Source organism: Phodopus roborovskii, unplaced genomic scaffold, assembly GCF_943737965.1.
Source record: "Phodopus roborovskii unplaced genomic scaffold, PHOROB, whole genome shotgun sequence".
Classification (NCBI taxonomy): domain Eukaryota; kingdom Metazoa; phylum Chordata; class Mammalia; order Rodentia; family Cricetidae; genus Phodopus; species Phodopus roborovskii.
The window spans coordinates 20,683,911-20,711,504 of record NW_026126448.1 but is presented as its reverse complement, the minus strand read 5'-3'; the positions used below and the strand labels follow the sequence as shown (position 1 = coordinate 20,711,504).

Sequence of the window (27,594 nt, the reverse complement as noted above, 5' to 3'; positions counted from 1 at the left end):
GAGTATTAGAGTTCAAACCCGGGCTCCATCAGCTCACTGTATGACCTTGGGTGAGGGTCGGGGCCTTCATTTCCTTTATTTTTGTAACCGGTTATAATCTCACATTGCTGCAGAGCCTCGTGTCGAGGATCAAATTAGACCATGCAAGTGAAACACGCTGCATCAGTCAATTAGGTGCCCTCCCCCAGCATGAACTTGGAAATAAAATTGCCCTCCTAGTCTCAAGCCAGTAAAATCCACACATCACCAAGGAGGAGAAGAGCCAGGTGGGGGAGTGAATGAGGCGAGAGATGGTTTTGTAAATGACTGGAGAGTTTTGTGAACGGTGCAAGCTGCAATCAAGGTGACCCGCCTGTAATCTTAGGGAGGCAGGGCGAGAGGATGTGATTGAAATGGAGAGAGCAATGGTCTAATCAATTGCATTGTGCTCTATCTGGAGGGAACAGAAGGCGGTACTAAAATGGGGGTGCCGAGGAGGTTCATCCAGCTGCTCTGGAGGGAGCGATGGGGAACCTGTAGACACAGGGATGCTCTGGTCTGTTGAAGAGCAGCTAGGGGCCTGGAGAACTCCAGATGGTTCGCTGCACTGCTGGGCCTTTACTGAAACCACATGGGCAGCAGGCAGCAGGCAGAGCCCCAGGAGGCAGACAAGAATATCCTGGTTCCAGGAAAAGGCTGTGGAGGCTGAGCACTGAATCTGGGGCCAGAGACTTGGTCTCAGCCCCTGATCTATGGCTTATGTGCTGGACATCTTCAAAAAATTTGACTTAGGCAGGGCATGACAGTATATGCCTATCATCCCAGCACTAGGAAATCTGAGCAATATAGAGAAAGCCTATCTCAAAATCGGGTGCAGGGTATGGTTTCCCTTACAGTGCCTCAGTTTATCAGAACAGGCTTCTGTTTTCCCAGGGTATGGGAGGTTGAAATGGCAGCAAACCCTTAGCAGGACACCTGGCATGCAGTCGACATTGTGTAAATGGCAGTGATGGACATTGTATTAAACATTTTAAACATTTTATGATTTAACAAAATTAAAAACTTGCATAGAACCCCACAGCCAGAGAGTGGTAGAGACAGGCGTCACAACAGGAACATCTCCAGAGCTGTGCTCTTAACTGTTTTTGTTTTTAAATTTATCTATCCTTATTTTATATGCATTGGAGTTTTGCCTGCATATATGTCTGTGTGAGGGTGCCAGGTCCTCTGGAACTAGAGTTACAAATAGTTATGAGTTGCCATGTGGGGATTGAACCTGGGTCCTCTGGAAGAACAGCCAGTGCTCTTAACCACTGAGCCATCTCTCCAGATCCACTCTTAACTGTTTACTTCTGGCTTGTATGTCAGGTTCCTGTGCAATCCATTGGTTAGGAGACTGTCGCCCCAAGAAGCCCCGGTGCCTGAGAGTTTGTCTGCAGAGTTAAGGCTACCATCCAGTGACAATGTCTCTGAGCGGCCATTTGGATTCCATTCAACAACCCCCATCACAGGGAACCTCTCAGTAGATGCCCCCTTTAGACTCCTCAGTTGACTGAGGTTTCTAGGGACACTTTCTGCCAATAACTGGAGAACACACATACACAATACACACCCTTTCAAAAGCCCAGTGGTAACACAGTCTGGTGAAGGGACCATGGGTTTTGTGTAAGATCAGCTCTGCAGTATGCGGGCATATCATGTAACCCTGGGACCTCCGTTTTCTTATCCAGGGGAACTAATCTTAGCAAACAGTCTCAGCATTAGATTGTAGGGGGGGGGTTAGAGCCAGCACATCTGCTATTCAGCATGCACCAAGTCAGTTTAATAGGTTAAACTGGGCATGGTGGTGCACATCTGTGATCCCAGCATTTGGAAGGTGGAAGCAGGAAGCCAGGAGTTCAAGTTCACTGTTGGCTATGTGGAGAGTTTGAGGCCAGCCTGGGGTACATGAGACCATAGCTTTTTTTTTTTTTTTTTTTTTTTTTTCTTTGCGTGAAAGGTAAGTTATTTATTTATTTATTTCTTCAGCCTGAGGGAGCTCCAGGATAGGGATAGATCTTTCTCATTTTTATGTGCCCTGGGTCCTGCTCAGTGAAGGTCCATCAGAGTCAACTCTTAGTAATTGCCTAGTGCAGCAGTGGCTCCCAGCTTCTGGACTCTTTCCTTTTCCACCCCACTCATAAGTCAGAATCAATAAACATTGCCTGATAGGAGAGCTGGGAGCCCATATTTCCTGCTTTCTCACTTTCCAGACAGAGGCATGCCAGCTACCAGGTTCTCCAGGAGGACCTAGGGGGTGGGACCATTCTTTGCTATTGCAGAAGTGCATTAAAGATTGTGGCCTGGTGGTGGTGGCACACTGCTAACCCCAGCACTTGGGAGGCAGAGGCAGGTGGATCTCTGAGTTCAAGGCCAGCCTGGTCTACAGAGTTCCAGGACAGCCAGGGCTACACAGTGAAGCCTGTTTTTACTCCATCCAAATCCATTTACTCCATCTGAAACCTTGTCTCAAGGAAAAAAAAAAAAGCTGGGCATTGGTGGCGCACACCTTCAGTCCCAACATTCAGGAGGCAAAGGCAGGTAAATCTCTGTGAGTTGAAGCCTAGCCTGGTAGCCTGGTCTAGGAAGTGAGTTTTAGGACAGTCTCTAAAGCTACACAGAGAAACCTTGTCTCCCAGTGAGTCCTCTCCCCTCTTCCCATGCCCTGTTTTGCAGAACCTAATAGCTACAGAGGGTCTATTGTATTCTTCTCCATGCTCTGCTGTGGGAGGCCTAAGACTGTCTATGGTAGTTTGAAGGTCTCCATAATCTCACAGGGAGTGGCACTATTAGTAGGTGTGGCTTTGCTAGAGTAGGGATGGCCTTGTTGGAGGAAGTGTGACACTGTGGGGGCTTTGAGGTTTCTTATGCTCAGATACTGCCCAGTGTCTCAGTCGACTTCCTGTTGCCTGCAAGATGTAGAACTCTCAGCTTTCTCCAGTACCATGTCTGCCTGCAAGCTGTCATACTCCCTTCCATGACAATGATGGACTGAACCTCTGAAACTGTAAGTGAGCCAATCCAATTAAATATTTTCATTTATAAGAGTTGCTGTGGTCAGCCTGGCAGTGGTGGCGCACACCTTTAATCCCAGCACTCAGGAGGCAGAGGCAGGTGGATCTCTGTGAGTTCGAGGCCAGCATGGTCTACAGAGTGAGTGCCAGGATAGGCTCTAAAGCTACACAGAGAACAACAATAACAACAACAACAAAGAGTTGCTGTGGTCATGGTGTCTTTTCACAGCAATAAAAACCCTAACTGAGACACTGTCCCAGTGTGCCTGTGATGGTAGGAAATGGCTGACATGAATTAAGGAATTAACTGTACACAGATTCAAAGCCACATTCATCTATTTCCGATCACTGGTTTTCTGTGTTTCTCAACTCATGGTAAACTGACATGTGAATGATCAGTGGGACTCTGGGGTGTTCTGAAACTCCATGCACTGGGTACCTTGAACTTAGTAGACAAGAGGGAATTCCTCACTGGCCTCCAAATCTATCCTGCTCACTTCCTGTAGACTACCATTCATTTCCAAAGATGGCTCAGGGAATGTTCACAGCTCGATGTTCACATCATCATTGCTCTTCCTTACATAATGAATAACACACACACATTATGTTCAGAGAGGTGGTGAGCCTTTCACAGCTCTCTCCCTCAGACCTGGGCCTGGACCAGGCAGCCGGTCTGCAGGAAGGGAATCAAGCAAAGGCGTTCCCTGCCATTGTAACTTGGAGAAATCCAAGAGAACTGAGAACAGTAATTAAATTCTTAGGGCCTGGACTGGAGCAGGTTGCCAGGAGGTAGGAGAGCAGGAATAAGAGATAAGGGAAGGAAGGGAAATATAATTTTATAAATAACTAGACAAAGTGTGAGTATTTTTAGGCGATGGAAGAAAGAGGCTAACATATAGGAGCCTAGTAGGACAGGAAAAATGGTGTCTGGGGTCAGAGTATGAGAGATGAGTTCTGAACATCCATTTACTCCATCTGTAACATGAGTGGATGCCCTAGATTTTTGGAAGGGAAGAGAGAGTGTTTGGGGTCAGAGAAGGTAAGAGATGATATTCTAGCATCCATTTGCCCCACCTATAAAATGGCTTCAGAGTTCCAAGTCTGGGGCACTGGGATCAGAGAGCCCTGGGGGTTGGCAAGGGCAAGTAGACACTCCCAGAAGGTCATTGATGCCGGGCCAGGTTATGTCTGGTCTCCAGGTTGGTACTGTGGTTCTGTGGAGGTAAAATAGTCTTCCAGGAAAGACTGTAGGTACTCAAAGGTGGGCCTCTCCTCTGGGTCCAGACGCCAGGTCTGTTCCATAACTTCATACAGGGACGTTGGGCAGCCTGGAGGGCATGGCATGTGGTAGCCATGTTCTACCTGTTCCAGAACTTCTCGGTTGTTCATGCCTGAAGGGGGGAGCTCTGTCAGCCAGTGCAAGGAACAGGGGTGGAGAAGGCCCTCCTCCATGACCACACCCCACCCCCAGCTCACCTGGGTAAGGAACTCGGCCCTTGGTGATCAGTTCAGTGAGCAGAATCCCAAAGGACCACACATCTGATTTGACAGTGAATCTGCCAAAGAGGGCGGCTTCCGGAGCTGTCCACTTGATGGGGAACTTGGTCCCTAGAGAGATTGGGGAAGGCAAGGTTAGCAAGGGGGAGTTCATGGAAACTGCTAGATTAAGAGAATGAGGACTTTAGGATTAGGCCTCTTGGAGACCCTGGGCATAGCAGAAAAAAAACAAAACAAAACAAAACTGCTATGTAGTCAGCACCTACTGTGTGTCTAGTACGGTACCGGCCACACGCAGTCACACTTCTTGTGACAGGGTGTTAGGATATCTCTAGCCTTTCCTCAGTTTTGTGTGCCTTTGTTTGGGTTCTGTGGTGCTGGAAGAAAATTCAGCCCCACTTCCACTAAGCAAGCATTCTCCCACTGAATTATACTCCCCCACCCCTTCGGCCCAGGTATTGTTTTAGGCAATATGCCTGCATGGTTAACACATTGAGTCCTCACTATCATTGACCTCATCTTACTAGTGAGGAAAAGAAGATGCCAAATAAGTTCTTTCCCCAGTTCACACAACCAGCAAGTGTCTGAGAGCCACACGAGGCGCTGTTACACTCTATTGTCTTCTGTTTAAGACTTATAGCCATGCCTGGTACTTAGTCAGTAGCTGGTAAATACGTATTGACTTGCTGTTGCCTAAGTATGTTCATTTTATCAAAAATGGCAAACCACAGAATTTAGGTTACTGAAGATGTGTGGTAGGTAGCAAACTCGGAATTACATTTGATTTATAATAGGCTGGGGCTGTCCAGTATCAGCAGGGGTGGTAAAGGGTGACTATGTGGGGTACATGGCAACCCCTTTGATTTTGATCTCTAGGGAGGGAGGGTGAGGTTGGTCACCTTGGCGGGGGTTGTACTCGTTATCCTCAATGAGTCGTGCCAGCCCAAAGTCAGCGATCTTGCATATTAGCTGTTCCCCCACCAGGATGTTGGCTGCTCTCAAGTCTCGGTGGATGTAGTTCATACGTTCCATGTAGGCCATGCCCTCAGCTACCTACGAAGGAGGAAAGGAAGTGACAGGCAGGAGCTAATACGGACTCACCATAATTGGACCTCAGGGGTGTGTGGGAGTCCACTCTCCTGATGGGACCCCTCCCCCATCCCACCACAGCTCGGTACACATGGGGAGATTCGACAGCATTCCCCTGCCTTAGGTCTCAGAGCTCACAAGGTGGGCTAGGCTGCAGTTTTAGGTGTATGAAGGCGCATGGGGTTTATGAAAGGATAAAAGGATAGAGTTCTGGGAGATGAGGCCTGCTGGCCCAGTTTACCTGGGCGGCCATGTCCACTAGATGGGGCAGCCTCAAGTTCTGGCATCCTCGATCCTTTAGGAAATCCAGCAAGCTACCTAGGGAGAAGCAGCCAGAAATCAGCAGCAGGCCCCTACTCCCAACATGCCTTCTCTGCATTGGTCTTGCCCCTATCCTGCTGACCTAGCCTCACTCTGCCTCCCATCCTGCTTTCTCTCCTACATCAATCCTCCAGTTCTGTTTCCAACTCCGAACCCTGGACATGCCCCTCTTAGGCTCCTCCCCAGGCCCGCCCGCGGCCCTGATCCTGCTCTGGTTTGCTCAAACGAATCCACTAGTTGGCTAACCACTTTCTGGCAAGAGGAGGCTCCGCCCCCGCCACAGGCCCCGCCTCTCGCTGGAAATAGACCTACTAGGACCTTCACAGGTGGCAGCTCGGGCCCCACCCACCCACGCCCCGCCTCCTACTTGCTCCTCACCGTGGCACATAAACTCTGTCACAATATAAATGGGTTCCTCTGACACCACGGCGTACAGCTGCACCAGCTTATCATGCCTCAGCAGCTTCATGATCTGTGCCTCCTCCAGGAAGGCCTTTGGGGACATGGTGCCCGGCTTCAGCGTCTTCACGGCCACCTTTGTGCTGCAGTTCCATGTGCCTGCTCGGAGGCCGCATTTCATCAAGACTGGCTCTCTGCCAGCCCTGCCCCTTGCGCCACCCCCCAGCCCCTGAGACCTTCCTACCCAGCCACACGTCTCCAAAGCAGCCAGTGCCCAGCCTGCGTTCAAGCGCTATGGAGCTACGATCGATCTCCCAGGCGTCCTTGGCCAGACCCAGCGTCTGGGGTTTCATGGTGGTACAGGGCACCGTGAGCAGGTAGCACAGACCATCATTCACTTCTGGAGGAAGGGGCAGATGGAAGGGGTCACAGACGGAGGCTGTGACAACTCCCCCCGACATCCTAACACAACCCAGCTTCAGACCTCAAACCTGGCTATAAATAACGGGGCCCTAGTGGAACATGGGGGTTCGCGTCTGTAATTCCAGCACTCAGTAGGTTGAGGAAGGAGGCCTGGCTGATGGTGCACACCTTTAATCCTAGCATTCAGGAGGCAGAGGCAGGTGGATCTCTGTGAGTTTGAGCCTAGCCTGGTCTACAGAGCTAGTTCCAGGTCAGGCTCCCAAACAATATAGAGAAACCCTATCTTGAAGGAAAAACAAAACAAAACAAAACAAAAAAGTTCCCACCAGCTTAGATCTGGAAGCAAGAAATTAGCCGATTCCCTATTGAAACATTAGAAGGCAACTGCTTTGTGCCTGCCACTTGGGGCCTCAGTCCCCTCAGAATCCACACAGAGCAGGATCCTGGCCTGGAGACATGCACATTTGGCCCAGTCAGTACTGCTTTAGGAGATCACTTCATTCTCTAGGCGCCAGTCTCTCCATCATGACAACACATGCCCGCGTTGAGCAGCTCACCCATGTAGTGCCGCACCAGGTCTTGCACGGATTCGAACTGGGCCCGTGTGGTGATGTAGTAGCCACCCATGTCCAGCTTTCGGATCTTATAATGCTTTATGTGATCGCCTCTGTTCTGGTCCCAGTCACGGATGGACAGGGAGTAGGCACCTGTGTGGGAAGGGTCACTTATTTCTCCTGTCCCTCAGACTAAGAACAGGAAGAGGCCCCAAAGGCAATTCCCAGGCCCACTTTACCTCCACCCCTTAGTACTGACCCCAAGCAACGCCCCCCCCCCCCGACCTTAGTGGCAGAAGGCATGGGTTTTCAATGCACCTTTGGTTGTCTCACTCTCGCGAATGAGAAAGGCTCCCTGAGAGTTGCCCGCTGAGAGAAGCTGCCTCTCTGCATCCTTCCTGCTGATCTTTCCAAAGTACCACCTGTGAGGGGAGGCAGGCAGAGTCAGGCACATTCTCCTCAAACCCCAGTCTGTCTTCCTGGGAAGTCACCTCACAAGCCTCAGTTTCCTGACCTGAGAAATGGGCTGTTACAGTCTGTGTGATGGTGTAAGGATCTCAGAGAAGGGAGATGGAAAAGTGTCTGTCACATGTAGTAAGTAGGTGCCTTGAAAGACCAGGGTCCTCCTTTCTACCCACTGGTGTCTCTTGAATTAAAATTAAAACAGCAAGTTCTAGTCAGTCAGGGCTACATAGTGAGACCCTACCTTAAAAACAAACAGACAAGTAAATAAATAGTGTGTAATCCCAGGACTTGAGAGGCACAGGCAGACAGGCCGATGCTCCAAACCAGTCAAGGCTGCACAGTGAGACCCTGTCTCAAGCAACCAAACTGTAGAACCTGGTCACCAATGACCTCGTGGTCATTGCCACAGGGCCCTTAACTCATCCCACTAGAAATCTCCACAACCCATTTTACAGAGGAGGAACTCAAGGCTCCAAAGGGAACTGACTTAGCCACCAGGACAGCTGACATGGATGAACTGTAGCCCCAACCCAACTGTGCAAGTACATGGGGGTGGGGGGCTGAAGTGACCCCACATGCGGTAGAAGATTCCGGTGTCATCTCATCTGGTGGTTAAAGCGATTGTGCCACATGGGCTCAGAGGAAGGAACACAGCTTTCAAATGAAGGGAGATGGAAACATCTGGGAACTCTGGCATGGTCAGTTTGTACCTGGCTACTAGGCAAATCTGGGAGACAGGAAGAGCCCTTGGCAAATGGTGTGCCTAGCAGCAAGGAGAAGCATCCAAAGGACTCTGTAGCAGATTCACTGATGGAGTTTTCCAAAAGCCCCTTCTCCCCCAGCCATGATGTCAGTAACTTCCTTAAGGGTCAACAAAGTAAGTCCACACTCAGGAGGATGAGATCCTGAGTGTGAGGCAGCCTGAGCTACATAGCAAGACCTGCTCCAAAATAAAAACCAAACCTTAATAGGCTGGGCACTCTTTCTGTGATGGACATGGGTCCAGTACATACATGTACTCCCTAATAACGTTCAGAGGGAGGTGCCACGTTCCAACTCATAAGACAGAGAAGGAAATTGAACTAACTACTTAGTGGTTAAGCAACTTGCCGGAGGCCATTCTGTGACTCCAGAACAGGAACCCAATTGTCTACTCTCCATCTTGACACGGTGCCGAGCACTTTAGATGTCAGCATGCACCCCAGCCCCCTTGTCCTTGGCATCGTTACCCTATTGCCCCTCCTTCATGCTTCCTGCCACTCTCTTCACAACATGGCCTTATCCCACTTATGTGCTGGACTTGCCCATGTCCCTCTGCTCAAGAAACCCCACCTCACCCCATGAACAACCCCTGAAACTGTCCATCCATCAAATTCTAAACACATAGGCCTTCTTCCTTGCTAGAGGGAAGTTCTGATGCTACATTGTTGCTGTGTTTTAAATATTTGTTTATTTTTAATTACTGCATGTGCACATGTGTGTTGGTGCAAGTGTCCATGGAGGCCAGAAGGAAGCATCAGAATCCCTAGAATTGGAGTTAATGAGGGTTGCCACCCTGTGGGTGCTAGGAATCTAACCCCGGAATCTAACCCCGGCGCTCTGGAAGAGTAACTGCTGAGCCATCTCTCCAGCCTCCTACTTTCTCTCTCTCGCTCTCTCTTTTTCTTTCTTTTAACAAACACTTATTGCATTTTATGTATTTATTTTGTGTGTGCGCACACATGTATTCATGCTATAACAAAGGAGTGAAGGTCAGAGGAAAATCTGCGCATGTTGGCTTTCTCTTTTCACCACATGGGTTTTCTGGAGATCAAACTCAGGTTGTCAGGCTTGACAGCAAGGGCCTTTTCCTGCTAAGCCGCATGTTTGGCCCTGACTTCTCACCTTGCCTTTGCTTAGACCATATTTCCCCTCTTGGGTCAATTTTCTCCCTCTCCCTCCTTCCTGGACTCTGCTGTCTGGCTTGCTTTTACCTCCCATGAGACAAGATTCCTTATGAAGGTCACCCTGTCCCCAAGGACGAGGGCAGTCTCATACAGCCCTTTTTTCAGGCCTTGTCTGAGCCCCTTGCTTCTCCAGGGACTCTTTCTTCTCCATGTCGTCACTGCCAGAGCCAGACCCTAGGACTACTCTGTCTGTCTGTCTGCCTGCCTGCCCGCCCCCCCCCCCCTTTATCCTACTGAGCACATAATTGTCATCTCTATCCAGGTGAGTCCCAGTTCCAACCAGCACAGGTGTGCCGTTTGCCATGGCTACAGGGAACAAGTGACAGTCTCATGACAATGAGGAACAGGTGTCCCTTGCTCTGAGATAATGTGGCAGCATGGCATCGCATGCTCAGCACAGCCCGGTCTAGCTTCTAGCAGCTTCCTTCACCTGGGTGTTGCTCTCTACAAACCTCAGAACAACAGTTCCCCCGTGGAGCCCACCTGTACCTCCACCTGCTCTGGTGTCCCCCATTTTAGTAACTGGCGCCACACTTAGCTTGCTTCTTCAAAAGATACTGGATCATCCCCAATTCCTCTCGCTCCCCAGTCCAACTACAAACCAATCGCCAAGTCCTTAGGACTCCCATTCTGGTTTTGTTTTGGATCTTTTGGAGACAGAGTCTTAAGTAGCCCAGGCTATCCCTCAAATTCAGTACAAATGCTGGGATTACAGGCATGGGCCACCATGCCCAGCCCAGTTCTTCAAGGCCTCTTTCGTCATTTCCCCCCCACAAATGTATGGGACACATTGTAAGGATAGCTTTTTTTTTTTTTTTTTTTTTTTTTTTTTAGGTGGGTGGGGAGAGAGTACTAAAGATGGAATCTAGGGCCTTGTATATGTTACAGTACACTCCAGCCCCTCTCTGTCTACTTAGTAAAATTATCTTTAAGAATTGTTCCCTTGCAAGCTTTCTTCATACTAAATACATACTGTGCCACTGAACTATACCCCCAGTTCTACCAGCTTTTTTCTTAATTTAATTTTATGTGTGTGTTTTGCCTGCATGTATGTCCATGGGCCACATTCATGCCTGGTGCCTGTAGAGGCCAGAAGAGGCTGTCAGATCCCCTGGCACTGAAGTTATAGCTGTAAGTCACCATTAGGATGCTGGAAATTAAATCTGGGTCCAGTGCACTTAACTGCTGAGCCATTTCTCAGATCCTGTTTTGCTTTTGTTTTTGTGAGTTATTTGTTTTGTTTGAGACAGGAACTCATTTCTTACAGGCTGGCCTCAAACTTACTACATCAAGGATGACCTTGAACTTCTGATTCTCCTGCCTTTGCTTCCCAAAGTCTGGGATTACAGACAAATGCCATCATGGTTGATTCTGTATGGGAAATATGGGAAATCAGATCCAGCGCCTCATGCCTGCTAGACACTGTACCAAAGGCACATTGCCAGTACCCAGTCCCACTTTTTAGGTTTATTTATTGTATGTATGTACATCTGTGTGAGCATTTACTGCACCAGTGTGTGTGTGTGTGTGTGTGCAAAAGCAGAAGACAATGTCAGATGCCCTAGAGTTGAAGTTATCAGTGGTTGTAAGCTGCCTGCCCTGGATGCTGGGAACCAAACTCCAGACCCTGGAAGGACAGCAAGCACTGTGTACCACTGGGCCATCTCTCTAGTTCCTACCCCTTACAGCGTTGAAAGCTCATGGGTAGGCATCCCTGGGCATCCCTCCTACTCTCTGAAATTCTTTGACACGTTTCCTTTAAATCTACATACTCTCTGCTAAGATAGATATCTAGATAGCTAAGCAGACAGATAAATTCTGACATAATGCTACTGTTACAAATAGGTGAGGTATATACTGGCTTGAACATAGTGTATGTTTAGCTAGGTTCACACACCAGCTCCACATCTTAACAGTTATGAAAATTTGGATAGGATATTCATTGTCTCTGTCCCTCAGCTTCCTCTTTTTCTCAATTAAAAAAAAAAAAAAAAGTCTCATTACGGCCTGGAACTCACCTTATAGACTAGGTGAACCTCAAACTCAGGCCCACCTGCCTCTCCCTCCCACATGGTAGGATTAAAGATGTGCACCTCCACACCTGGCTAGGTTCCTCATTTGTAAAATAAACAATAGTTTCTACACTTGATAACACAGAAACTCCACAGTTACAGAACACAGCACCTGCTATATGGCATTATCTAAGGTTACCATCATCATCATCATCCACGTCTTTTTTTCAATATGGGCAGTGGGGGGCACGGTTGGGGTGTTTCTCTATGTAGCCTTGACTGTTCTGGAATTCACTCTGTAGACCAGGTTGGTCTCCATCTCAGAGATCCTCCTGCCTTTGCTGCCCAAGTGCTGGGATTAAAGGCATGTGTTACCCCAGCCGGCTGGCTGCCATCTGCTTTTAGCTCTACAATAACCTTATAACATTGTAGATGAGAAGGCAGGCTGAGAGTGAGGCAGCCATTTCCTAAGAGCTGGCCTTGGACTTAGATACTAGGCTTTCCTCCACAGGGCTGGCCCCAGCCCCACTCACTCTTCAGCCTGGATGGAATCCACAGGAGCCACATAGTTGCTGGGAATGTAGCCAGTGTGTCCCGAGCTCAGGGACCGAGCCTCCCACCAGTCACCTTCGCTGTAAACACAGAACACAGGGGTAGTAAGCCGCACACCGGGTCCAGGCAGGGACACATTAGCTGGAGAGCGGCCCTGCCAATCCTCACCTTTGACCCTCCCTGCTCAGAGAGTTTTAGTCAGCTTATCTTCCAGGCACTGCAGCTGCCCTAGCTGTTTTCACGGGGGTAGGGGTGGGGAGTGGGGGTGGGGTGGGGAGTGGGGAAGGGTGGGGAGTGGGGGGGATGTGGGGAATGTAGGGGGGTGAGGACTGTTTGCCCATTCCTAGGTTCTTCCCTGAGTTCTTCCTTTGAGCAGGTACAATGGATGCTAACCAGGATGCTCCCCACTGGGAACTCCCCATGGCTACAGATTTCCTTCTGGATAAAATTCAGGCATCATCATCCAGCTTTAAAGGCTTATGGATCCTGACTTGCCTGTGTCTCCAACTTCTGCTTTCTATTCTAAATTGTATTTCTCCTCCTCCCCCTCTCCCTCCTCTACTTCACTGGGAATCAAACCCAAAGCCTTGCTCTGTAGTCGGGAACACGGTCAAAGGGATGACACATGGTGAACAATGCCTTGGGGAACTGTGAGAGCGGCTCCAGGAAAAAAAAAGGCAGAGGACCTTTTGCCTCAAGAGCATTTTGTTCCCTGGATTGTTCTTGGCCATGATTTCGTGCCTCCTTGGACAAACATTCATAGGTTCCTACATTCTATCACTGAGCCACTCTTGCAGCCCTACTGTTCGCCCTCCTCCCATCCCTCCCTCCCTCCCTTTCTTTTTTTCTTCTAGCATCCTAGAACTTGCTTTGTAGCCCAGGCTGGCCTGGAACTCAGAGTTCTGCGTGACTCTGCTTTCCTAGTGCTGGGATTAAAGGTGTGCACCACGCTGCTCAGCAACTTTTTCTTTTTCTTTTTTTTTAATTTTAGTATTTACATGTATTTAGTGTATGTGGAGGCCAATTATATGAGCCAATTTTCTCCTTCCACCATGTGGGAGTCTAGGGGTCAAACTCACCACGTGGTCAGGCTTGGTGGCAGGCAACCCTTACCAGCTGAGTCATCTGCCCAGCCCTGCACCTCATCTATGATAATTTACCCACACACACCTCTTGGGACTTTCTAAAAATAATTGTCTAGTCTTATTCTCTCTTTTCTCACCTCTCCCTTCATTGTCTACCCATTTTTTCTAGTCCTACTTAAAAATCTCTAGGAAGCCTGCCTCAATCACCACTACCCTGGGGACCAAGTTTAGCATTCTGCTTGTATCCCAAGTCCTTTGACTTCCCTCTCCCTGCATGGCAGGCAGCAATCACTTAGTGCTTCCTTGTTATTGTCATTTGTTTGCAGTCATTTAGATAGAACTCAGGGCTCACATGCTAGGCAAGTCCTCTACTGTGAGTTATACTCGCAGCCCTCATCCGGGACTTTTATCAGTATGCCTATGTGTCCCCTCCCAAGCGGGAGCTTTCTAGACACCGGTCAGAGTTTATTCCTCTAGAAAACTTGCATCCAGCCCAGGCCCACCCTCCCCTAGGCAGCCCAGTCACTTACGTATTGTTCAGGATGTGGAACTTCTCGCCTTTGGTGAAGGATAAGTCATCCCTTGTCCTGGCCTCATAGTCATACAGGGCGATGAACATGGTCACTCCAGGCCCTGCAGAATCGGAGCTGCTCAGCAGAGCACCACATAGAGTGGGGGACTAAGGAGGCCAAGGAGGTGCCACTCTTGCATCCTAGGTCCCCCACCATCACAAAGTCTAGGTTCCCAAAGGAGTTCAGGAACCAGTGGGGCTTCACAGTTTGCCCCACGAGGTCCAGGACAAATAACCTCATGTCCTTCTCACCCTGGAAAGTTCCTAAGTTGCTCCTTCCTCTTCCTCACTAAGAACATGTCTCACCTTATGAAGCAGCACTTAAGAGGATAGAAGTGTGTGTGTGTGTGTGTGTGTGTGTGTGTGTGTGTTGCTTTTGAGATGGAGCCCCTGAAACTCATGATGCTCCTGCCTCTGTCTTCCAAATGGAAGGGTTCTCTTTGCTACTTGAAATTAACACTGGGGTCCCTCTGTGATGGGAACAGAAAAACACCCAAACTGGATTCCTAGGGTACATTTATACATTTACACACACTGACTTAGCTGTTGTGAGCTTAGAGAATAGGGGCTTCTAAGGACGAGTCTGAGTCTTTCTGTAGTTTTTCTTAGAACCCAGGCAGCATCTGTCTCCGGCCCCAGAGACCCACCTGAGATGCTCCTGGTGGTGCCAGCAGCATTAAGAAAAGCTGGGCTGGTAGGCTGAAGAGAGAAGGTCTTCGACCGGCCTTGGCCTTGAGTTGGGTCAGGATAATATCGTTCTTCAGGCGCTTGGCTCCTGAAGTCCCCTTCCATGCCAACATCCTCCTTGGATGCAGGCTCCAACTTCTTGCAGAACACACAGCCCATTCCAGGTGCTCTGCTGCAGAATGGGGGCAGGCTTAATTCAGAATGACCTGGCTGGTGTACCACCCACAGCACACAGGTGTTGCATGTATGCTCCTTCCCACAAATTGAGGTCTTCCTAAGTAAGGGCCACCTTTGGTCTGCCTCCTAGCTCCTTTCTTCTCTCTCTCTCTCTCTCTCTCTCTCTCTCTCTCTCTCTCTCTTTCTTAAGTTTATTTCTTTTTACTTTATGTGATTTGGTGTTTTGCCTGTGTGTATGTCTGTGTGAGGGTGTCAGATCTTGGAGTCACAGACAGTTGTGAGCTGCCATGTGGGTGCTGGGAATTGAACCTGGGTCCTGTGGAAGAGCAGCCAATGCTCTTAACCCCTCTCCAGTCTTGGGAAGAGCTCAGTTTATGCACTTTTGACTCCTGTTGCTTTGACACATTATGTTTCTGTGACTCCTTTATGGTGTTTCTTTTTCCCTATGTGTCTTTGTGGGTCTCTAAACAAAAGTGTCATGCATGTATGCAGGTCTTGGGGAATGTCTCTGTGTCTAGAAGAATGTGCTGATCTTGGGACATAGCTCAGTTGGTAGAGTGCTTGCCTAGCATGTATGAAGCCTTGGATTTGATCCCCAGTGCTGCATAGACTCAGCCTGGCAATTTGCTCCTATGTGTGGAAGTATATGTGCTTCTCTCTCTCTCTCTCTCTCTCTCTCTCTCTCTCTCTCTCTCTCTCTCTCTCTGTGTGTGTGTGTGTGTGTGTGTGTGTGTGTATACAGGCAGGCCTGTATGTAAGTATATGTGCCCCTCTCGGTGTGTGTGTGTGCGCGCGCGCGTGCACGCCTGCATGTGTATGCTTTGTAATTCACATCTGTAAAGCTGCCCTTGTTTGTGAACGCGCAAGGGCAGTGTGCCTGCACCTGGAGATTCCCTGCAGAGGGGGATCAAGGCCATTTCCTGTCATGAGTCCAGCCTCCAGCCTCTCAAGCTGCCTCATTCTGGCTCCTCTATCGGTTTCCTAGCAACAGGGCCCTTGTAGGAGGAAGGGGCTGCGAGGCAGGCTTTGTGGGGCCCAGGAAAGCGACCCCACCCTGTTCCCTGACCCTGAAAGCTTCAGCACACTTCACACCCTACTCACCCCACAGGCCCGTACTCCTGGGTCAGTAAGACTGATGCATGGTCCCTGGAAGATGCAGGAAACCTGGGGGTGAGACAGAAGAACGTGGAAGATGAAGAAGGCCTTGCCAGTATTTCTGCCAGCCTGCTGCCCAGATCCTACCCTTTTCAGGAAGCCAGAAGGCCTGTGTTCTGTCCCATCATGACTGCTACCTTTGTTTTCTCTCCCACCACTCCTGGAACACAAGCATATCCATCTCCACATAGGACACACCACCTGTGCCAACTCCTGCACACTCAGCCCACCTAAGCCATGGCAAAAAGACACATACAGGCACAGCCATACATCATCACAGCATATGCTTGAGGGTCCTTGCCAACATCACTGCACACCCTCACTCTCAAATGAGAGCTGGTGCTCAATAACACACATCTGTACCTACACATATGTGTATTATTATTATTATTATTATTATTTGCTTTTTGAAATAGGGTCTCTCTGTGTAGCTCCAGTTGTCCTGGAACTTGCTCTGTAGACCAGGCTGGCCTTGAATTCATGGAGATACACCTACCTCTACCTCCTAAGTGTTGGGACTAAAGGTATTCGCCACCACCGCCTGTCCCACATGCGTGTATATGGGCACACACATATATGAACATGTAGGTTAGCAGACTTATATAATCATAGGAGGTGTACCCAGACTCATCTTTCAAACTCGAGCACTGTCAAATCAATTGTTCTTGGCTCACAGGACCTCTGTTATGCTCGCCTAAAAATGAGTCTTTCCCAAGAACCCTATCTCTTCCCTCAACCTGGGCAAGTCCCAGCAGACTGTCATTCTGGTGCCAGAACAAAAATGACAGTTACCTGTAGACCAGGATCAGGGAGAGGTCCCAGTCTGAAGCTGGGACCACAATAGTCTCTTGAAGAGCTTGGAACAGGCCAAACTTTCCCCAGCCACTAAGTCCTCTGAGAAACTCCACAGGAAGGTCATTGAGCAAGGGGTCGCCACCCCACCCCCTGCTGAAAAACTCCACTGTTGCAACAGTCACAGAGGAAGTGCCCGGGGAGAATGCTGGTTCCCTAAGAAGAGCGCTTGTTGGGAGGGGGGAGGGGGCAGCCTGGGGCCTGCCAGTGTCCTCCACTGAGGACAAAAAAGATTGAAGCTCCCATTCAGGGTTCCCCGTGGTGGCAGCTCCTGCTGTTTTTATCAGAACACTCACCTCTTCCAGGAAGCCTTCCTTCCTGGATCTAATAGGTCTGGTTGCTGGTGTCTGGTTCAGTCACCTGAGAGTCCCAAACTACATCGTGGTTCCTCTGCACCCTTCACCAAAACCATTATATGCGAGTTGAGGTGAAGGGGTAACAATATGTGGTAAGCTGCTGAGGCAAGCTACGGCAATAGGCCTGCCCCAAAACAGCTTCTATTCACTTAGCTTTACTGAGATCTTCACCACAGGGTGCCCCAACGCCAGAGAGTGAAGGACTAGAATGTCTGAAAAGGCCTAGCATTCCAGGCTGGTTCAGGATGGAGATGGGGGGGGGGATAGATGTGGAGGGCTGCCTCCCCTCCCCCAGCCAAACTGAAGGGGTTTCAAGAAGAGGGAAGGAGAGAGAACAGATGGGGTGATAGGAAAGCGAAGCCAACAGGTGAGGATGAAGCCCCCCTCACAGAAACAGACACGACACAAACCTGTACCGAGCCAGGTAAGATTTATAACACAGCCTCGGACATACATATCTTCTGAGAAACACGCAGGTCATCCAGACTCCAAGTCCATCTATACTCGTTTCCAGACACACACATCTGTGATTGTATCATATTCACAAACAACACCCTACAGCCCTCATCCATTGTGCATGTGTTCATGTGTGCTCACACATTACATGTGCGCATACACATACCATGTACCCTCTTCACAAGAGAACAAAACATTTCTAGTCCTTACTGTGTGCCTACCACTGCCTTAAACACTTTGCCTGTACCACTTCCTTTTATTCTTACTAAAAACCCAGTTTTAAATATTATGATTATTGATGAAGTAACTGAGGCATGAAGCTGCTTAGCTATTTGCCTAAGGTCACACACATGAGAAATCCCATCATTTGAGACAACATGTGAGCCATTTCCCTGCATTGCTTGTCATGAAGAAAGACTTGTAGCCCTTCCTGAAATCATATGCAAATGCGTTGCCTGGGTAGGACTGGCATGTACACGGCACTCCCCCAGAGACTCAGCCCTACTCAGAAGGCTCCTCTACGAGATACAAACTTACACAGCCCAGGGGCCCTCAGTTGGGACAATGTTGCCACTTGCAATATACCCAAGTGCCTATCCCTAGGGCATATCCCCCCACCATGGACCTCTTAAAATCTGCCTGCCTGTGAGGAAGATTCAAATAGAATCTCTACCGGCTGAGTGTGAATCCTGGCAGGGTTGACAGTGTAGCCGGCGGGCAGAATTGGACAGCCCTCAGGGTTCTGTCACCCCCAGATTTTGAGGGGACTGTGGTCCTAGTGGACCTGGCTTTCTGACATGAGTACACTGAAGGGCTCAGGGATGATGACACAAGGCATATTCAAGGCCAGGCAAAGGGAAGAACCACATTGAATGTAATGGTATGACAGTGTGCATCAGAGGAAAGTGGGTAGGAAGATGTCTCTCAGGGAGAGGCAGAGACTGAGAGAAACAGAGAGACAGTGAAAGACACTGGCAACTAGGGAGGTGTGAAGATGAAAAGACAAAGACAGCGTGGTGATTTTGGGGGAGGGGGAACAACAACAAACCCCAAACCTGGATTTGTAGCATTTGCTAATTTCCATGGTGTAAATATTCCCACTGTGACTGATTTAAAGCTCCTGGAGCAACTACCTGATGGCTTGGCCTGAGAAGGGATGCAGAGAATGAGTTCCCCTGAGTCAGTGTTAGTGAGCCAACACATTGCTGCCAGAGAGAACCGAGACAGAGACAAAGAGACAGAAATTCCAGATAAAAGAGTACCAGAAGACCAGTGTAGTAGTGTACCCCCATAATACTAGCTACTCAAGAGGATGGGGCAGGAAGATAGCAAGATGGAAGCTGGTGTAGGCTAATTAGCAGGGCTTGGTGCCTCCAAATCAAGAGCTAAGGATATAGAGTGCTTGCCTAGCATGCACACGGTCCTAGGTTCCAGAATTTAATCTCTAGTAGCAGAGAGAGAGAGAGAGAGAGAGAGAGAGAGAGAGAGCGCACTGAGGTTATAGTTTAACGATTCAGCATTCACCTAGCATGCCTGAGGCCATAAACTCAAGCCCCTACACTGAAGGGCAGGGGTGGAGGAGTTGGGGGGTGGGAGGGATAGAAAGACTGGGGAAGATAAGGGAGATAGTTCTATCAGTAAAGTGATAGCCACACAAGCATTGAGGATTTGATCCCTAGCACCCATGTAAAGCCTTGTAGTGTGGGCAAGTGAGATGATCCCTGGGACTCAATGGCTAGTTACTCTACCGCTAGGTTCAGTGGGAAAAGAAGGGCTGGAGAGATGGTCAAGAGGTTAAGCTGCTCTTCCAGAGGTCCTTAGTTCAATTCCTAGCAACCACATGATGGCACACAAGTGTCTATGATGAGATCTAGTATCTGGCGCCCTCTTGTGGTGTGCAGTCATACATACTGACAGAATACTGTACACATAACAAATAAGTAACAAAAATAAAATAAAATAAAAAGAGCACCACATGTGACTCATAATATTTGCAACCCCAGTTCCAGGGGTCCGACATCTTCTGGCTTCCGTTGGTACCAGACATGCATAGGTTGTACAAACATCCATACAAGGTAACATACCCATACACATACTCTAATTGTTTTTACCACTTTAGAAAATGATTTATTTATTTAATTTCAGTTGTGCATTGGTGTTTTGCCTGCATGTATCTCTGTGTGCCAGATCACCTGGAACTGGAGTTACAGACAGTTGTGAGCTGCCATATGGATGGTGGGAATTGAAGCCAGGTCCTCTAGAAAAACAGTGCTCTTAACCAATAAGCCATTAAGCCATCTCTCCAGTCCCATACACTATAAATTTTTCTAAATTAAAAAATTTTAAGTCAGGCAATGGTGACCCATGCCTTTAATCCCAACACTTGGGAGGCAGAGGCAGGCGGATCTCTGTGAGTTTGAATCCAGCCTGGTCTACAGAGTGAGCTCAAGGACAGTCAGGGCTACACAGAGAAACTCTGTCTCAAAAAACCAAAACGAACCAACACATTTAAACAAAAACTGGGGAGCAATTTAAGAAGACATGAACATCACCCCCTGGCCTTCACATTCATATACAGACACACCCACACATGACATGTACATACATGCATATCCCCTCCAACAAAAAGAGAGAAGAAGAGAAAGAAAGTGACAGAGGACAGAGAGAGAGAGAATGGCAGAGGTGAAGAGAGTCAGAGACAGGAAGAGGGAGTGGCTCTGTCCTCTCAGGCACTGGCATGAAACAGCCAGAGCCGGCTAGCCTCTTCTCCTTTGCTTTCACACCAAGTGCTGTCTCTTTAGGGAGCCATTGGTCTCTCCAGAAGTCTAGGCAGTAGTTAACTATTAGGGGAAATGTGCTAATTTATCAAACATTTACCCAGCGACGGGCACCTTTCCACACATGCTCCCTTTAGTGACCTCCTGAGGCAGGTTTTAGTTTTAACCCTTATTGGATTAGGACACTGAGGCACAGCGACGTTAAGTAACTTGGGAAGTGAAACAATACCAGCCAGTTTGGTCACCTTCTGTACTTTGCAATCTTTGGAGGAGCATGGACACAGACTTCTCTGAATGCCCACTGTGTGCCAGCCCTTATAACACAGCGTGGAGCGGAAGTGATCTGTCCTCTCTCCCTTTTCTTCTTTGCATACTTGCTTTTTTAGTGGTGTGTGTGTGGTGTGTGTATGTGTGTGTATGTGTGTGTGTGGTGTGTGTATATGTGTGTGTGGTGTATGTGTGTAGTGTGTGTATGTGTGTATATGTGTGTGTGGTGTGTGTATGTATATGTATGTATATGTGTGTGTGGTATGTGTGTGTACATGTGTGTGCTGTGGTGTGTGTGTGTATGTATGTGTGTGTGTGGTGTGTGTGTGTGGTGTGTGTGTGGTGTGTTATGTGTGTATATGGTGTGTGTGTGTGGTGTGTGTATGTATATGTGTGTGTGGTATGTGTGTGTGTGTGGTGTGTGAATGTATGTGTGTGTGTTGTGTGTGGTGTGTACGTGTGTGTGTACATGTGTGTGGTGTGGTGTGTGTGTATGTATGTATATGGGTGTGTGTGTGGTGTGTGTATATGGTGTGTGTGTGTGGTGTGTGTATATGTGTGTGTGTGGTGTGTGTGTGTGTGGTGTGTGTGTGTGGTGTGTGTACGTGTGTGTATGTGTGTGTGTATATGGTGTGTGTGTGTGGTGTGTGTATGTATATGTGTGTGTGGTATGTGTGTGTGTGGTGTGTGAATGTATGTGTGTGTGTTGTGTGTGGTGTGTGTGTGTGGTGTGTACGTGTGTGTGTACATGTGTGTGGTGTGTGTGTGTGGTGTGTGTATATGGTGTGTGTGTGTGGTGTGTGTATATGGTGTGTGTGTGTGGTGTGTGTATATGTGTGTGTGGTGTGTGTACGTGTGTGTGGTGTGTGTACGTGTGTGTGGTGTGTGTACGTGTGTGTGGTGTGTGTACGTGTGTGTGGTGTGTGTGTGTGGTGTGTGTGTATATGGGTGTGTGTGGGTATGTGTGGTGTGTGTATATGGTGTGTGTGTGGTGTGTGTGTATATGGTGTATGTGTGTGTGGTGTGTGTGTATATGGTGTGTGTGTGTGGTGTGTGTGGTGTGTGTGTGGTGTGTGTGTATATGGGTGTGTGTGGGTATGTGTGGTGTGTGTATATGGTGTGTGTGTGTGTGGTGTGTGTGGTGTGTGTGTGTGTGGTGTGTGTGTGTGGTGTGTGTGTGTGGTGTGTGTGTGTGATGTGTGTGTGTGTGTCTGTAAATCAGAGAACAACTTGTAGAAATCTGTTCCCTCCTTTCGCCATGAGTGCCATGGATCAAACTCAGATTTATCAGGCCTGTCAGCATTAACTTCTCAGACATCTTGTGTGAAAGACAACACATCTCCCTGGCTCTCCTGTCTCTTTGTGAACTTTGGCTGCTTGTTAACATCAGAAAAAGAACAGCACAAGAAGTGACCACCAGCATTCCGGGCAAGTCAGGGGCTTCGGTTTGTTTATGTATAAGGGTGTTAGTTCTGTTCTGGTGCTAGGGTTTGAACCCAGGACTTTGTACGCACGTCAGTTGCACACCACTAGGTTGAACTCCAACCCCAAGTTTAGTCAGGTTGAAAGGAATCAATTAATTCACGAGCTCTATCAAGGTTGGAATCAGGTTATGGGTATCACAACTAAAGTCTAACCCTGAACCACAATGCTGCCTACTTCCCTGTGTGGTGAGCGACTTCTTTCCCTCCCTCTCCTGCCTCCTCATTCTTCCCTCCCTCCCTGGCTTCCTCCCTGGAAGACATACAGGATCTCTCTGTGTAACCCTCCCCTTGAACCTGTGATCTTTCTGCCACAGGGCTAGGATTGAGCGCTCAGCCTCCAGCTCTGTGTTTTTCAGCAGGCTGCAGCCTTGGATGGAAAACAACACGTCTGAGCATCCGTTTTCTCACCTGCACCCTCTGTGCAGAGCAGCTGTGAGGATTTTATGAGATGAGGGCTCTAGCTCAGTATACAGTGGCCAAGCCAGGCTGAGAACAGCAGCAGAGAGGCTGCAGGGCACTTGGTCTACCTGCCTCTCGCATATACCAGAAAATCGACTTTCTTGAGGTCACACAGGCCAACTGGAGATTCAAATGACTGTGAAAGCCAGTCCATAGTTCTATTCTATTCCTGGCATTGCGGCTGGGCTCTCCAAAGCACCGGCAGGATCGTGCTGTCCCTGACTGGTAAATGTCATTCTTTCCACACTGCCAATGGCCAACTAAATCTGTCTAAACACTCAACAGCAAGTCTGCCTCCCACACATTTGTATCTCTGGACACAAGAACCCCAAGCTTCTCATCCTTTCCCAAGAGTCCTATTTCTCAAAGCATGTCAAGATGATGATGTAGACTTGGGAATCTACAACCTCCTCTTGTATGAAGGAGAACCAGAGATGGGTCTAGGTTCAAATTCTGTCCCTGTGCAACAACTGGCTTGAGGCACCGGGCAAGTCAGTTCATCTCCCTGAGGCTGAAGGAGACAGAGATCTCCCTGACGCTCTGGCTCATCAAATGCAGCCAAGTCCCCGGGGCATCTGCCACAAAGCGGATAGGTGCCCAGTGAACTTTCATTTCCTTCCCTCTCTTTGCAAAGGTCTCTCTGAGGCTGGGGGAGGTAGACCGAGCTGCAGGGCTGGCCAGGGCTGAGAAGAAAGAGAAGTTCCCAGAGAAGGGGGGGAGGGCCAAGCAAGGGCAGTAAACCCTGAGGACTTCACCAAAAAGGAACCAAGACTCTGGGCAGTGGCAGGAAACCACCATCCTGCAAGAGTTCCGGTTTCTTCTCAGAGCTTAGGGTAATTACAGACTGGGCTGGAGGGGCAAATACGCGTTTGCGATGTGCAGGCGTTGCCATCCCTCACCGGCCTCGGAGCCCTCCCACTAAGCACTGATACCCTACTAGGACCTCATCTTTTCACTAACTTCCCATCGTTTCCTGAGACCTACATCGGTCCAGTCCTGACAGTCAGATTCTAGACATGCCACCACCTCTACACTGTCCTAGCTCTTCCCCTCACATGGATCTTAGGACATCAACTGAGTTTTCCCCACTTGTTGGTAAAAGTGGTTCTATCTGGCTGGGCATAGCAGTAGGAACCTTTAATCTCAGCACTCAGGAGGCAGAGACCAGGTGGATCTTTGTGAGTTCGAGACCATCCTCGACTATATAATGAGTTCCAGGCTAGCCAGAGTTACATAGTGAGACCCTGTCTTAAAAAGGAACAGAGAGGGTAAGAGGGCTGATGTGACAGCCCAAACATTTCATCTCGGCACTCAGGAGGCAGAGGCAGGTGGGCCTCTGTGAGTTCAAGGCCACATAGTGGGAAAAAAAAATAGAAAAGATAGTTCCATATGTCTCAGAAAATTACCCATCAGCCTCTAAAACAAGAGTCGATGGGTTATCTAGCCTGGGACTTGGGGTTTCCAGCCATGAGTAGGAGCTGGAGACTGAGTGTGAATTCCAGTGATGGGAAGTACCCTTTAGTCCTGTGCGGGTGGCTGGGGGCAGCCTGCCCTCTTTCACCATGGGCCAGCCTAGTGTGCCCTGTGGAAGGGACCTTGGCTCCTTGTCACTTCAGCCTCAGGGGACTGCAAGAATACCCACAAATAAGCACCCAAGCTTGAATACATTCATCCACTTCAAGCCCACAGGGCCCTGGGGTGCAGGAGCTGACCGTGCAGCCACGAGCCACACTCCATTCTCTCTCTCTCTCTCTCTCTCTCTCTCTCTCTCTCTCTCTCTCTCTGATCCACATAAACTTAACTAAGAATGATGGTAGACTCAGCCCTTCAGCTTGGCTACCTCCTCTGCCTTTCCAGATGCTCTGGACTTCTGCCCACTCCTGCTAACCTAATCCATCCACTTCCCCACCACAGATGGAAGGGTGCACACAGCATCAAGTTCTAGACTATAGCATGCTTGTAGAGTGGACACCTGGTGTGGAGAGTAGGGTACAGATCTGAGCCCTATGGCTCTCCTCAGAATGGGCTCGCCTCAGATTCAGAGACATTTAGTAGATGCTAACCCAAAGAAAAACCCAAAAGCTTTTTTGTCTTCTGTGTTTTTTGTTTGTTTGTTTTTGGGTATTTTGTTGTTTTGGTTTGGTTTTTTGTTTTGTTTTGGTTTCTTGAGACAGGATTTCTCTGTGTAGCCTTAACTGTCCTAGAACTCACTCTGTAGACCGGGTTGGCCTCGAACTCACAGACAGCCATTTGCCTCTGCCCTGGAGTGCTGGGATTAGAAGCATGCATCGCCCCCTTGTTTTGAGAAGGCAAAGAACTCACTCTGTAGATCAGGCTGGCCTGGTTCTCATAGAGATTAATCTGCCTCCGCTTCTAGTCTCTCCCCTCCCCTCCCCTCTTCTCTCCTTTCCGTTCCCCTCCCCTTTCTTCTCCCTCCTCCCCTTTCTTATCCTCTCCATTTACACCCCCCCCCCCATGTAGCTCAAGTTGGCCTCAAACTAGTGACAATCCTACCTGGTTTTCTGAGTGCTGGGATTATTATAGGCATGTGCCACTAGGCATGGCTTTGGCTTGAGGGAGAGCTAGTTTCTCCCCAAAGTTCCAATGAGGAAAACAAGAATCCAGAGATGCCTCCTAACTCTCCTGAGTTCTACATGGCAATTAAGAGCCCAGTCTTCTCAAAGGCCCAGGTCTCTGAGACAGCAAATCCCTGAACACCAAGCAGCACCCTCTCATTCCGTTGTGCAAGACACCCGGACCAAGGACTAAAAAAAAAAAAAAAAAAAAAATGGGGACGAAGGCAGGGACCAAAGGTGGCTGCCAGCCATGCATGAGTCCGCAGGGGCCCAGGGCCAAAATGCCTGCCGGCCCTTTGTTACCATAGAAACAGCCCCTGCGGGCCTTGGCGGTCAAAAGCAGGATTTCCGTCGGGGCTGCCAGCAATTCCCGGATCCCGACATGGACTCAGACCGCCACCGCGGATAGGGAGAGGCACCCAGGGAGGTCTGTCGGTGCCCAGGGTGAGGACTTCCCCAGGACATAAGGACACCAGGACCCATGCCTCCGCACCTAGAAGGAATCCCCAGGGCGTCCGGAACCCGGCCCCCTCCCCAGTGATGCAGCAAGTGGGTCTGGGGGCTGCAGACACCCCACTTCCCCTCACCTCTGCGGTATCCGAGACCCCAGAACTGTACTCTGGACTCCGCGTTCTGGGAAATCACTCTGACTCCACGGGAACTGGAACACCAGATTCCCTCAGTATCCCCTCCTGATCCTCACAGTATCCCCACCTACAACGACCCCCTTTCAAACCCCTCAGCTTCTCCCCTTTTTCTCACCCTCAGAGCCTCTGACTGCTCTCCCTAGACCCTTTTGGGGGTGCACACAGCACCTTCCCGCGACTCTTTCAGCCCTCTTCTCAAATTCTATCAATTTCGCTCCATAAGTTCCCTCCATTTCCCGTTTTAGGCTTTTTGGGGGAACTTCTGGCCTGCCTTCTCCACACTCCCTCAGGTTTTATCAGTCTTTCCCAAGCTCCTTTAGTTTTTCTCCTTAATTCTTTTTTGGATGCCCCCTCCCTCCCCACCCTGCTCTCAACTTGCTCTGCTCTGAAAGTTCAGGTTTACCTCCAAGTCTTCCCTCCTCCAGGGTGAGGGCGGGCGGGGGCGGGGAAACACCTGCCCTGCTCGCTGCCACCAGGTTTGGCGCCTACCTGGTCCCAGGGGAGTCAGCTGCCAGTGACCCGATCTTGGGCGAGCCAACCCTAGCTCACAGCAGCCAGGAAAGACGAGGTAGAGTATGCTGCCCGCTACTGTCCCTACCACCTACTCTGGGTAGGGAGGAGGAAGCCGGTTCGGACTTCTCTTATTTTGGTGGCTGCGGAGGAGGCGGCGGCAGGAGAATTCACAGTCCCGCCTCAGCCAAGTCAGCTGCCCAAAGCCAGGAGGGACCCTCAGATCCCAGGTCGGCTTGCTAGCTTTTCAAGGTTACTGCGGATGGGCTTACACCGCCATGTCAGTGCACCACAAAGGTCCCTCGGAAGGGACAGGCTCCTCATCACCAGAGGCACCTGCTCCTTCAGAGTCACTAGAGTGGGATACAGGGAGATTTGGGCCATCGCTGAGGCTCCCACTGCCCACTCATCTCCTAGGTGGAAAAACTCAACCAAGCCAGGCCAGCCTGGCCCAAGTTCACAGAATCTGTTACCCTTACACTGCTGCCACCACATCTGTCGTGGATCTTGTCACCTGTCACCATACTCTGCTACTCCACCTTTAGGGATTGGGTGGTGGCGATAGGGACCTTACCTTTGGGTAACTGCTTTTCAGGGAATGAGTACCCATCAGGAGACAGCCACACAGCAAGTTTTAGAAAAAGCAAGGAGTCCTTAATCACAGTGTCTCTTAGGGGTCCCTCCCTGAACCCACCCCAACTTGATGTCTCTCACCCTGGTATTACCTCTTCAGTCATAAGCCAAAGTGCAGGGAAACCCAGGAAACCTCCCTGTCTGGGGAGAGAGAGAGATGGTATCGAGGGCTGGAGACCTACATGGAGGATGTTCAGATGGATGTGGGGCCTTGCTGATTGGAAGCAATGAGATGATGACCAGTTTTAAAATCAACCATTCGGACACACTACACATCAGGTGTGTTTCTATGTATAGGCAGGGGTGTGTGAGCAAGCAATGCTGGAGTGCCCCTGGAACCGGTGACAGCAAGTGATAGCCAGATAAGAATGCTTCTCTCGATGGGCTCTGGTGGCGGTGTGCTCGGTGAATCTCTGAATTCAAGGCCGACCTGGTCTACAACAGGGTGAGGGGGAAGAAAGGAACGAAGAAAGGAGAGCTAGTGGAGATTCAGGGACTTTGGGAGGGTGGCTTCATCCTGCCTGGGTAGCTTTATTACCTCTGTGTTGGCCTTGACCATTGGTCCAAGTGTTCAATTAACAAATAAATGTTTATCATGGTCCATGGGATGCC

General features: G+C 49.4%; 1 protein-coding gene across 2 annotated transcripts; it reads right to left on the bottom strand.

Annotated features, from left to right (window-relative positions):
• Window positions 1-3,852: 3,852 nt before the first annotated feature.
• Fgr (FGR proto-oncogene, Src family tyrosine kinase) lies at window positions 3,853-26,428 on the bottom strand. 2 transcript variants are annotated; one of them, XM_051189012.1, is made up of 13 exons: window positions 26,329-26,428; window positions 15,912-15,974; window positions 14,594-14,805; window positions 13,906-14,008; window positions 12,272-12,370; window positions 7,634-7,737; window positions 7,319-7,468; window positions 6,583-6,738; window positions 6,318-6,497; window positions 5,860-5,936; window positions 5,429-5,582; window positions 4,509-4,640; window positions 3,853-4,423 (listed from the first exon to the last, which is right to left on the bottom strand). In XM_051189012.1, exons 3-13 carry the CDS (start codon window positions 14,790-14,792, stop codon window positions 4,215-4,217), a joined length of 1,563 nt encoding a protein of 520 aa, XP_051044969.1. In that variant the 5' UTR covers window positions 14,793-14,805; window positions 15,912-15,974; window positions 26,329-26,428; the 3' UTR covers window positions 3,853-4,214. The 2 variants fall into 2 exon arrangements, with proteins under 2 accessions (XP_051044969.1, XP_051044970.1); XM_051189013.1 differs by lacking the exon at window positions 26,329-26,428 and adding an exon at window positions 26,243-26,279.
• Between the last annotated feature and the right edge of the window lie 1,166 nt (window positions 26,429-27,594).

What these genes read in the sequence shown, in the direction of transcription:
- Fgr (XM_051189012.1), bottom strand. Translation starts at nt 14,792, where the DNA reads ATGGGCTGTGTGTTCTGCAAGAAGTTGGAGCCTGCATCCAAGGAGGAT. An exon ending in CACCACCAGGAGCATCTCAG is followed by an intron (nt 14,009 to 14,593) that starts GTGGGTCTCTGG and finishes CCGATTCTGCAG; the next exon opens with GGCCTGGAGTGACCATGTTC. An exon ending in CCTGGTGCGGCACTACATGG is followed by an intron (nt 6,739 to 7,318) that starts GTGAGCTGCTCA and finishes CCCTTCCTCCAG; the next exon opens with AAGTGAATGATGGTCTGTGC.